Raw genomic sequence first — 12,891 nt, 5'->3', positions numbered from 1 at the left:
CGCCCACCGCCTTCCCGGAGCGGGGAGGTCCCTTAGGCCGCCCCACAGCTGTGCTGGGCCTCCCCCGGGGTTGGGCCGTGCCCCTCCGGCGGGGAACGGCGGGCCTCGGCAGCGCGGAGCGCGTTCTGTCTATGCCGTGGTTTTTGTTCTGCTGGTAATATTTTGACACAGAGTTGCTGTTGGGAGGTACCAGAGGGCCTTGTCACCGGCCCTCACAGCACGCCGTGCTTTCCTGAAGTGGGATCTGCGTGACGCTGAAGGACACCCAGCACGAATCGTTCCAGCTGATGTTAAGAGGTTTCACACCTCCAACGGCACGCAGCCCTGGGAACGGCTTCACAGCGGAGCTGCGGAGGCCACAGCCGTGATGTTATCACGGAGCAGCGCTGGGTTGTGAAGGCACGGGAGGCTGCTTCCAGTCTGGGGCTGTTTGAGGAAATCACACTGCTTCCAGGGCTCTTCTTTTCTACAAATTCCATGCTGGAAAAATTGGAGCTGGAATCGTAACAATTCAAAACCAGGAAAACAAATAAAGAGAACCTTGCATTAATTGTTTGAACTCCGACGATTTCCAGGGTCGCATCGAGATTTCTGGATGGAGTTCAGAATTTCTGAGCTTGGTTTGGCCGGCTGCCAAGGGGTGCATTAAAACCTCTGAATAATACGCACCGGTTGCAATTTCTCCTTATCTCTGCCACCCTCTTGAAAGTCGTTTAATGCGAGGAAGATATCGCAGATGCCATGTCATGTAACGCAGCTCGCTGGCCTGGCAGAGGGCTGCTACGTAAGCATGCAGCTGCTCTCTCTGTGAAACTGCAGGTCTGCACATGCTGAGCACGGGTTGAGGGCCGCTCTGTCCCCCTGCGGTTGGTCCTCACAGTATGCTGGCTGCCACGGGGACTTGTAATTCAAATCCATGACGTTCTCAAAGACTCAAAGGCGGAAAATGTCATGACAAAAAATCAAAGGCTGTCCACTGTACTTCATGTGTGAGTTGTCTCCTAACTTCCCTGCAAGAGCACTGATGTTGCAGGTGTGTTTGTCCCCAGGTAGCTGTATGGGAGGCCTAGCCGTACACTTGCACCAGACAAAGCAGACCTTCAAAGGCTAGCAGACGTGTTTCATCTTAAATGTACCACGTAAAGTGTTTGTTAAGATCTGAATTTACAGTTTCTCGCTGATAAAAAGACCTCTCCCTAGAGGTGTAGAGAGAGGTAAGATCCTTTTCGTTTAGGAAGACTTAAGAAAAAAACAAAGAATCAAATAACCGTGGTTACTCTGCCCGAAAGCTAAAAAATCTGTAACAAATGAAAATAGATTTCCTAATCAGGAGATGAACTTCTCTCGGTGCTAAAGAGTGTATCACAAAAGCATTTAAAATAATTCCATCGTTGGATGAATAATTCTTTGGTGGGATGGATGTTTTCACAGGTTTCCTTAGAACATCAGGAGTGGGTCTTGGTTTGCTCCTATACACAACCAAAATATCCAATTGCTTATGGCAGCAAGTTGGAAGGAAGAGAGAAAGGTCAGTACAAACACTACAGCCGTGGCCCTGCCTAGCTGCTCTCACTGCTGCCAGCCAGCAGGTAACAGCAGTGTGCCGGGGACCACCACAGTTTTCCCCATCTTTGTTCACTTTCCAGCTTCTCTCTCTTTCCTCTGCTTTCTGTTACGGATGCAGCCATGAGCTTGTCTTGGGTACACAAAATTAACCTTTGCCTACAATTCTGAGAGGCTTTCAGCCAGCTTAAATGTGAGCACATGAACATAGGCTCAGATCCGCAAATAGACCGGGGTGATGCAGCATGTGACTCCCACGGCAAAATCCAGCACTGAGAACGAGGCTTTACAAACACCCAAATACGTGGAGCACTGCAGTGGCTGACAGAAGTTCAAAGCTTTGCTGGGCTACTGAGTGAGGAGCCACCTCAATTTACCTGCAAGAAGGACTGAGGTTTGGGAAGTCTGGACTTCAGCAGCTGTACAGGGCTTTGTCAAATCTTGCCTGTCAGATTAAACATCAGGTCAGACTGTCTAGGATGCAGTTTGTGGTACGGCTTGGATGTTAGACTAGTGGAAGGCATACACTCCAGACCCCAAGTCACTTCTATGGATTTCATCATCTCTTGGGTTTTTTTTTCTTTTTCTTTTCAATATGCTGTTAGAATATGAACACAATATGTAGCATCCTGCTATTGGTGTCATGAATGTCTGTGGAAATAACATTGTCTGTCATCAATATTTATTTTTCAGATGAGCACGAGGTGTCCCTGTTGTAGGTATGACACTGGAAACTCACGCTCAGATGTTTCACCAGGCTACAGATAAAAGCGTGAGAAAGAGATTGTTGTTCCAATAGAAGTCCCAGCCAGCTGCAAGGTCTTACTCAGAAGTAGCAGACACAGTGAGTTCAGTTTCAACATAGCTTGAAAGGAAAGGTTCTTTAGCAGAAAGCATAGTGATAGGACAAGAGATAACAGCTTTAAAACAAAAGAGGGGAGATTTAGACTAGATATTGTGAAGAAATTCTTTACTCAGAGGGTGGTGAGGCACTGGCACTGCTGCCCAGAGCTGTGGGTGCCCCATCCCTGGAGGCACACAGGGCTAGGTTGGATGGGCCCTGGGCAGCTGAGCTGGTGGGGGGCAGCCCTGCCCATGGCACAGGTTGGGGCTGGGTGGGCTTTAAGGTTCCTCCAACCCAAGCCATTCTGAGGTTCTGTGATTAACTACAACCCAGTGAACAAATGACGTACATATATATATAGCATATACTCAGTGTTCAGAGTAGTGGCATCATCTGATTACTTGGGGTTCTGAGTATTAACCACTGCAGAAGTATCTGAAATTTTCATGCAGTTGTAGGACTGCTCCTACCTCTGTCACATTGAAATATTCATTGCCTTTATAATATAAAATGAATTTGATAATGCAAATAATCTTGTAAATTGGAAGCCAAACTAATCCAATTTGAAAATTAGTAGTTGCACGTTTCTTCTATTGTCCTAATTTTTAAAAAACCTTTTTGTAAGAGAGCAAACCAATGTTTAGACTTTGCTTCACATGAATGGCTGTGGTACTGCCTCATGGCTGCTTCTTGTTGCCTGCTCTTCATGCTGAGAACTTACACACCACCTTCTTCAGTCCTGAGTGAGATGCAAGGGTGGGAGATCAGAGAGTCAAAATACACTTAACAAATGCATTAAAAGCACATTTGTAGGCTTGTAAAAGCGAACATCAGAATAGAATGAAATGGGTGGGGAATGAACATGTGATCCAGCCTGCTGCATGCTTGCATCCATGTGAACTCATGTCCCTGATCATTGTGTTTTGCCTCTCCCACTCTGCACCCATTCGGCCTGCCTGCATGGCATGCATGGCAAACTGCAGCCCTGCTTGTTTCCCTGTGCTGCTGGAGGACAAGTGCTCTGTGGCCCATCTCCCTCCTACACATTCACCCAAGTTCTTTAACACAGCTCATACCATACCTCTTCCATGTTACCCATTACCTTTTGCAAGGAAGCACCAACTGGGCTGCAAAGGGCTGTTGCCTACACAGCATTAAATAGGGGTTAGACATTTACGTGCATAGTGAAAACATGTTATAGCATTTAAAATATGTACAGTAAACAGAAAACCTCATGCTGAAGGGCATAAGTGATAAGGATAGAAAGACTTTTATCCCATGGGGGTTATTATCACTGGTAGAGATCTCTCCCCCAGGTTTCTGACGCATCTGTTTTTGATGATGGTGGGAGCACAATACAAGGCTCAGATCAAACGCAGGTTTAGATCAGTTCCAGAGCTGCAATTCCTCTGTTGCTGTGCTCTCTATCCTTAAAAGATGAAAAACAAAACAAAACAAAACAAAGCAACCCAAACAAACAAATAATGGTTTACATACAAAAATACTCAATAACTGCAATTGGCTCTTAATGATTGTTACAGATTTATACATCTATCTTTTGCATTTTGGCATCTAACCTTTTTTTTTTCTAACCCTTCAGGCTCTTCTCAAACTGTGAATGAGAACTGGTGGTGACAGACTTATTGATAAGGATGGAGTTGACACTGATCAGGAGCTTCAGGGGCTCTGACCACTACTCAGCAATTACTTCTGCACATCCAATCTCCAAATCAATCCAATTTACTCCCACCCGCTCCCAAATCAGTCCTTCTGTCAGTCTCTTGCAGTTCCCCCTCATTCAGTCACCTGCTGCTCCTCCTCTTTGCAGGGCGGCTGCAGGTACAGCCGAGATGCTTTCCCTGCCTCTGAGCAGTGGGAGTGACAGAAACACAAACGGCTCTTCATTCTCCGATCATCCCAACATAAGGTTTCAAAAATGAAAGTTCTCAGAATTTTCTGTCATTCCAATAGTTCTTTATCCTAAAGCAGAATGGGACTCTTTCTTAGGATAGTTGTACATTTTTCCCAACAGAGCAAAGAGGCTACGGCCTCACTACAACTCTCAGGTCAGAGCACTTGTGGAAGTCCAGAACTATTGGGATTCTCCTACATAGCTGGTTTGCCCTGAGGTATTCAACAGTTTCAGACACCTTGTAAGAGAGATTAGAAAATGGGATGGAAACCTTGATGAATAGACTGGAATAGTTTTTGAAGTTCAGGGCCAGAGAAGGAGTTCTAGATGTCTCGCTATCCCCAACCCTCAAACTAAAGGTGTTTCTGTCAGGTGTTTTGGTACTGTTACCCTTTTGCTTTACCAGAAACCAACAGATGCTTGTATTTGGAAAGGAGCTCTTCCAGTCTTGGCATACTGCAGCCCAAGGACAAGTGGACCTTGGGTGAGAACTGTATTTGATGCCAAGCAGAACGCTCCGGGGGTACCACCCTGCTCAGGGTGTTGACACTTCTGGCTATTTCCCACATTTCCACGACAGCTGACAGAAAATCATTCTCAGTATCCTTTAGGCTGCTCAGACTAGAAGCATCCCATTAAAGTACAAATCAGATAATCAGATAATGGTAACAGAGGTTCCTCGTACCTCCTGGGTGGTGAGAAGCAGATTAACAGTGTTGTTCGGGATGTGTACCCACTGCTTGGAGAACTGCATTGAATTAAGAGGTGTCTCACTGACACAGAATTTTCTCTGTGAAGAAACCAAGAAATGAGGCTCTATTACAATTCTTCCATTTCTATGCAAAACTTTTGGAGATTTTTCAGTGAGAATTTGCCCTTGAGAATTTTACAGCTTTTACAACAAAGAGGAAATTTTCCACCTAATGTTCTAACAATTGCAGAGTAAATTGCTTCAAGACATTAGAGAAGCTTTAATAACAAAGAAAATTTAGGCATCGTGTCTAGACTAGTAGGCAAATAATAAATGAATAAATCTCACTGAAGTCGAGGGCATAAGCACAGCACAGCTCAGCATCAAGTATGGCTTCAACTGCAATCTCAGACCACAAGAACAATTAAGCTAATTAATACAAACCTTGATGAGCTCTTCTGCTGGATTTTCCAGTCTGCCTAGATGAACAACATTCACTTTGGCACTGCTTGATCTCCAAATGCTTAAGCTTGCATTTAAGCCAACTTGTATATTAAATACATTTATGTATGTACACATGCATGTGCATGCACACACGCACACGTCTTTATAGGCCAGCTTTGCTGATTTCAAGGGCTAAAGCACCCATCCAGCTCTCACAAGGCAATTAACCTTCATATGCAGGAACCCGGCCGCCACGCTGTGCTTCTCTCTTTGTTTTTGGACAGAGGATTAGGAGGCATTACAATCAAGGTAAAACCAGTGGCACAGACAGAGAGAGGCAGAGAGCTTTCTCAATCTCACCCTCACCAACACCTAAAAATAACATTGCTGAGATGTCATGAGGATGTCACAGCTTGAGTCGGCCTCACGGCATGGCACAAAGCTAAAAAGTGGTGGCAGGGGCTGAGTTCATAAAATGGGCTGAAGACAGAGAAGCCCTGACAGAGCATCTCTCACCTCCAGGGGCAGGGGATGCCGGCTGGGAGGACCTGCCCTGATCGTGTGTGTAAGGGCGATACGTGGGCAAATCTACTGCCTTGCTTTCTTGTCATGGAGACATTTTCCTGTCGAAGAGTTTGTGATGTGCTCTTGGTGCATACATGCTGCTGCCAGACCCAGAGCCACTGGCACAAAAGTAGGACGATGACAGGCCTGTACCCAGAAAGAGAGGCTCAGGAGGCAACACTTCTGGGAGGGAGCTTGAGAACACCGTGTGCAGGCTGGGAAGAGGACAGTCCTGAGGCAATAAGAGTGTGGCTTTTGCAGACTCCTTACGATTGCTCAATCACCAAAGCCTTTAAAAACAATGCTTAAAAAAGGAGCTCGTTGGAATAATTTCTCCCAGCTTTGATGCTCGACATGTCTTGCTGCAGGACCAGGCAAGCCTTGTAAAGTGGGATTTCTCATCCCACAGCACTATCTCGAGCACCATTTCTCCTTTCTAATGTAAAACTGGCATAACCATTCCTCATTTGGGTTAATTTAGCAGTCTGCATCTCCCATTATTTGAGCCCCACAATTACAAAAATGAACTGTAAACACATATCCCTTCTGTAGCTCCCTACTGTCATCACACCTCCCTCTCCAGTGTCTGTAAGCTTCCAAGGCAGAAGAACAATTTAATGAGCAAACAGACTAACTGGCACTGCTTATTCCTAGAAGAAATACACATCAACACAAAATACTTCAGCTAAGTGCTAAGAGACCAGGTGCCATACTTAGCAAGCGGATCGGCTGTGGTACTACAGGATTACTGCTAAAAAGAACCAGATACTCTGTTTTCACTGTCACACAGAAGGCAGTACCAGGTGTCACTTTATCAGCTGGAATTACACGAGTAAGGAAAAAATGCTCCTCTAACCTGATAATGGCACTTGGCTGCTGCCTACTCTCCTACCCAAAGGTTCAGATCCGACTGGTGTGCAGCCGGGCAATGTGAATACCAGACATCTGTAAGGGTGGTGTGGGACCCGCCAGATCACCCCTGGTTCTAACAGGGGAATTAGGAAAGAATAATGATAGTGATGCCCTTACCTTCCTCAGCTTCTGAAACAATCAGTAGTTACAATTGTTTTATTTTTAATCTAAATCCACTGTGGCATTAATGAGCTGAGAGAAAACAAGCACATTTACACTTTAATACTCTACACTGGCGCTGATATGCTTTCACTTGCATGGTATGAAGAGATGTTATAAGCAGAGAAGCACTGCAGGTACGGTGCAGGCATGGGCTCTCAAGCAGATTGAATCTCTGCCCTTGGACCGACAGTTCCAAGCAACAACTGATGGTCCCGTGCCAGCTGCCTACCGCTGTTATTGAAATTATAACTGTGTTTATATGGAATCCATAAACTGTGCTTTATACACAGTCATAAAAATACTGCGTATATTTATCTCCTAAATCACTTCCAAAAATGCCTTTCAGCTCTGGCTCCAGTAGCTGAGCAGCTCACCGCCAGGTGGCAGATGGGTACTCAAACACTCCCAGCCACAGACGACAGCACGGATGGATAAGATCACCCGGTGCCCGTGCGTTTGGCAAACCAAACCGACAGCTTCCTGTTTAATGCTGCCGAGGTGCATGGATGGATGCCACCACGCCACACAGCCCAGCTTACGCTCCACTGGCAGTTCAGCAGTTACAGTGCTGTCACAAGTCTTAATCCTCAGGTGAATTCTCAATGGTTAAGAAAAAAATGCCTTTTTTTGGTTAACTGGGAACCTTCCTAGAGAAAGAATAAACACTCATTGAACACTTGCTCATTTACACCTGTAATATTCTGCATACTCAAACCTCCATGGGATGCGTTGTTTCTTACCACTCCAATCATTTGGGTTTGGAGTACCAATGAACAATTGGTGTTCCAGAGCACTCACGGGTAGAATGAAGGGCAGAAGATGAAAACACCATCCAGGTATTCCAGGAGTGCTCAATTCACTGCAGTTACAATACTTACTGCAAAAGAGCAAAGCACTGGGAGCAATTTCTACATGGGGGATCACTCCTCTGATTTAACGCGTGGCTGGGATGGGTGGCCACATCGGGGCTCACATTTCTCACGCTTTCTGTTCTGCAAAATCGAATTCAAACTGGTACACAGCCGGTGAGAACACAGCAATAAACAAACATTATTTTTGAGACTTGCCAGATAGCCACACTGGGTTCGTTCAAACACGTTTGCCGTAGTAGGATCACAAATTGTCAAACCATCAAAATGCATTTTCAAACACAAAACTGACACGATTAAAGAAAGAAACCACTGCAATTTAATAGCAACAATTTCACTTTACAACATAATAAAGGTGGAAACTTCGCAAAGGAATCTGTGAAAAGAGAATGTAATGAAAAATTACAGATTTAAAAGAACAGAAAGTTGAAAATTAAATAGCACAGTAATTCGAGTAGGTTGGAATTGTAACCAAATACTCATTGGATACAGCATTCTGATTAGTAAGTGACACTGTGATACCAGCACTGACTGAAATCCCATCAATACCATCCCTCTGAAGCAGGCAGGATTTGGCTGTTGGATGACCTTGCACAGACGGACAGAAAGTTACCCACACCACAGAGCCAGTTCACATGTGGTCAGTAGCAAAGCTCCTGAACGCAACAGGAAGACCTGGAAGGCACACAACCACCAGAAGGTGACTTACTGCTACTACGGTGACTTCAACATTTAACGCACTCCACAAACAGAAATACTATAGATTTCCTGCAGACAAATACCACTGGCAAACACGAACCAAAACAAAACAGACGTGATGTAGGTTTGTGGATGGAGAGGAGCGCTGGACTGGGACCTATGAAATTTGGATTCAGCTCCTGGGTTGAGACCAGACTGTCAGATTAATACATTCAGTGAGATGGGAATTACAACACTGGCTCTGATATCTATAGGGAAAAAAAAAAAGGAAAAATAAAAGAGTCAAGGCTTATTATTAAAAAATAAATAGAAACTATACAACACTTTCTCTAATCACCTTAGAGATTACATAATAATTAACTTTATTAAGTGTGCCTGCTGGTAATGCTGAGTAAAATAACGGAATGAAACGTGATCGAATGTCAAGGAAGGACTCCACGTGAGTGAAGTCATACACACTTTGTCTTCTTTGAACTCAATCCATGCCCAAGTCAGCAGTGCCCAGTGGATGCGGGTACCCACAGAAATCCCAGAACAACAATGGCTCCCACGAGCAGCAGATCCAGCACAGAAGTCCGGTGATGCCGGGATTTCATTTCCAAGGTGCGCACTGACACTTAAGCAATAGCGAAGTATTTATCAAGATGGAGGGTGATGCTTTTCTGAGAAGAGGTCTACATTTCAGTATTGGCTGAAGCTCATTAGAACTGCTTAAGAAAGTTCAATTGTTAGTAAGTCACATAAGCACAAGAGAAACCAAAGCCTTTTGCTCGTTAAATAATATAAAATAAAGTGATGAACATAAACAGAGGAAAAAACCCACAATTTTTTTTTTTTTTTTTTTTTTTTGCAGTTTATTTTCAATTATAATTTTTGGATAACCAAGCAGCTCTGTATGGAGAAAGCACAGAAGAGCAGTTCTGGCACTTTAGGATAGTACATTTGTTTTTTCAAAAGGTTTTCTAGACACATTCAGTCCACTTGCTCGGCCTATAGTCCATTTCATGAGCATGATTCGCTCATGCGATTCCAGAGGAAGCTAACAATATATACAGTCAATGAAACTATCTTCTTGGCTACTCTGGGCCCTTTAAAATGTCTTCTAAGTCTACCCTGGCTAAACAGAATCCACAATATACATGATAGCTACAGAATACACTGTACTGAAATGAGAAATGCTCAGCACAAAAGGGGACTCTTGGCATGCAGCTTAAAATAAAAGGTAGAAGTTCAGAAGTTTATAAAATCCCAAACGGGGTCAATTAAAAGGAGTTAGCAAAAGAAGGGACTGTTCATTGTTACTGTAAAAAAGGCACTTTGAGTAAATGGGACCAGAATTGGAGGAATCTTAGTCGACACAAAGTTCAGTTTGGTTTCATAAAAAGGCTTCAATGCTAAGGGATGCTACTCAAGTTTCCTGCAGTTTTACATTAAAATAAATTGCTGAGTAGTTTATAATAAAGGACATAAAATGTTTACAACCAACTTGTAAAATTAAGAAAAGCATAGTATAAGCAAAATATTACTAAAAGCAGCAATGCATAGCCTTTCATTGAGATAATGCACAATTTTGGACACCACGTGTCAAACTCTTGTTTTAGGATACTTTCAGTAGCATTATCAACATAAAATTGGCCTACAAAACAAAAGCTTTACCAGCTCCCATTCTTAAGGAGATTGAGGTCATAAACCAACCAAAACGATTTGTCAGTATTTTCAACATCCTGGATGACCAATATCAAGTATATGAAATAACAATCACACTCTTCGTTCAGCCATCTCACCCGAGGCAGCCGTTAAATCAGAGGAATGATTTTAATTCTTTTTCTAACATTTACACAGTAATGCGTTTCAGTTCTTTCACGTGTTGCTCACCACAGTTTATTGTTCTCTTTTCTCTCCACAACAAAAAGAAAAAAAAAAAAAAGAAAAAGGAAAAAAAAAATCAAGCACTTCCACAGAAAGAATATTTGGCAATTTTATACTCCACTGAATGGTGGATTTTCACAATAGCTTACTTTAGGTTGAAAGTCATTAGTGGTCTTTCCTCTCGTTTCTGCCAAGGACTCTTCTTATCTTCACCTTGGTCATCTTCCTCATCCTCCTCATCCTCCTCCTCATCTTGACCTGACGTTCCATGCTCAGGACTAGTTAATGGCTCTGGTTTGGTATCCACAGTTCTCGTTTCCTCCTGCAGGCTGGGCAGCTGCACACCGCTTCTCTTACTCGTGCCTTCCAGTAGGCATCGCAGAGCATTGTCCTCAGGGCTACAAACCGCCGTTCCGCACTCGCTGCCACTTTGGTCCATATCATCCAAATACACAAGTTGTGTGTAAGCTGTGCTATCCGAAACCTTCCGCTCTCTCTGCTGGTGCTCTTGCACTGGTGGGTGACTCTGTGGCGTGGACAGATGATCCCCTCTTCCCTTTCGTGCAGATTTTGGTTCGTTCATGTCGACGCCAGAGTCCAGACTGGCATCGTTACTCCCATTCCTCCCAGCTCTTTGGAGATCGATGTACGAATGTCTAACGTGAGCATTGGAGCGTCCATCTAGAGAAACGAACCACGCCCGAGGATGAGGCAATGGCTTTCCCCCTCCTAATTCCATCAACGCCTTTTCTGTAAGAAGCTGCACTTCGCTATTCATTTGAGCCAGGGACGCATCATTAAGTGAGGCGGGGATGGAAATAGATTCGGACATGGAAGCGTTCTGTTGACTCCACTCGGCTGCACCTGCATCTTGCAAATGTTGTTGAGATATTGCTTGTGATGTTAACTGTTGGGGCTGCAACTGTTGTGGGGGGTGTGGAAAAAGCCGTGCGTGAGGATTGGGAAGCTCAGCCTGAAGTCTTTCTAGATCAATGGGTTGGTCAGCTGGGACAACCAGCGGCTGGCTAACGAAAGAGTGCTCTGGCAATTTCATGTAATGACCCGGGATCACCAATGCAGGCAAAACTTTTCTGTAAACACTGTCATTAACTTGGTCAACAGAATTGCAGCAGATTAACTGACCTGGTCGAGGGAAAGATGTAGGTCTTTCAAGGTGATCGACTGAACGAGACATCATACATTCAGTAGGTCTGCAGTCCAGCAGCTCTTTTTCAGGAGCTGAAGGTGTGGGGTAAATTTGTTCCTGAATATTGTATTTACTTCCAGTAGCAATATGGTTCATAGATACTTGAATTTCTCTCTCTTGCTTTTCAAATAAAGGCTGAGATAGCATAGCATTGTAACTTCTCCTATATTCATCTTTGACAGGGGACTCATAGCCTTCAGCTGTTTCTGTAGATTTTCTTGTCTTTAAAGGAAAACTATCTGCTGATTTGTGGTAGTCTTTTCTCAGAGACCCGCTGGGAGTCAGGTCATCCAAGGAAATTCTGCTCTTGTCTTTCTCCTTGTCAGAGAGCAGCTCCTCTCGGGAGCTGAACTCCTGGGAAGTACTGAAGGAGTGTTTGAGCATAGGTGTATGCATATCTGCTTCTCCACTAGGTGATACCATCTCCATGTGGACAGCACTGATTAATTCCTTTGCACCTGAGTTTTCAGTGTGTCCATTGCTAGCAACAGAGAGCCCGCCAGGAAATTCCGACTCACGGCGTGAAAATATTAAATTTATATGGGACATAGAAGTTGCTTGATCCTTCTTAGAAGTGTCCAGTGCTGTGGGAAGTTGCAGTTTCTTATGATGCTGACGTGGTCTTAAACATTTTCTTCTATAAAAGCCAGTAAGAAAAGAGTTACACAGTTAGGAGTATTGTATGCAGAAACAAGTACAGTAAGTGTGTGTTAAAGGGAGGCTTTTAGGCAGTGATTAGTGATGGGGGGAATTGAACTTGTATTATTACTGAACCTACCAATTAAAACCTTATCTTAGCAGTAAAGATGAAATTACAGAGCAACTTATGTCAGTCGCAAACACCTTAAGCACCAATTACAAATTGGAGCAACTGCCTGCAGGAGGCATATACAAAATCACTCATTTGCATAGACTTGCTGATAAAAGTTTAACATTCTTTTTAATACAGGACTGATTTAAAAAGGTCAGTTGGCGAGTGCAGAACAGGTATAACTACAGAGATCTTGGACCAATACCTGTTTTTGATAGGAAGTTTTAGAAAACACAGGTATAGATGTGCACATTCAGCTTTCAGATTCCTTTAGCTACCAAGCTACCGGAGACAGGGACTGCACATACTGCAAGTAACCAGGAACACATGAAACTTGATTTCAG

General features: G+C 43.9%; 1 protein-coding gene and 1 long non-coding RNA gene across 7 annotated transcripts in view; one reads left to right on the top strand and one right to left on the bottom strand.

The window, feature by feature from the left end:
* Positions 1-106: 106 nt before the first annotated feature.
* LOC121110077 lies at positions 107-10,594 on the top strand. Of its 2 annotated transcripts, XR_005857437.2 has the most exons (3): positions 107-1,528; positions 2,257-2,407; positions 4,008-10,594. It is a non-coding gene; the product is annotated as an uncharacterized LOC121110077 (long non-coding RNA). The 2 variants fall into 2 exon arrangements; XR_005857436.2 differs by having other exon boundaries at positions 107-2,407.
* FAM171A1 (family with sequence similarity 171, member A1) overlaps positions 8,258-12,891 on the bottom strand; it is an 84,921-nt gene continuing 80,287 nt past the window's right edge. For all 5 annotated transcript variants that reach the window (XM_046938332.1, XM_004939262.5, XM_046938333.1 and 2 more), the window contains one exon: positions 8,258-12,373. In XM_046938332.1, the coding sequence (XP_046794288.1) occupies positions 10,675-12,373 (1,699 nt within the window). In that variant the 3' untranslated portion in view covers positions 8,258-10,674. The remainder of the gene's footprint in view (positions 12,374-12,891) is intronic.

The sequence above is a fragment of the Gallus gallus genome, chromosome 2 (assembly GCF_016699485.2).
Source record: "Gallus gallus isolate bGalGal1 chromosome 2, bGalGal1.mat.broiler.GRCg7b, whole genome shotgun sequence".
In the NCBI taxonomy this organism is placed as follows: Eukaryota; Metazoa; Chordata; class Aves; order Galliformes; family Phasianidae; genus Gallus; species Gallus gallus.
Note: the sequence above shows the minus strand (reverse complement) of the source record. Positions and strands in the feature narration are given on the sequence as shown.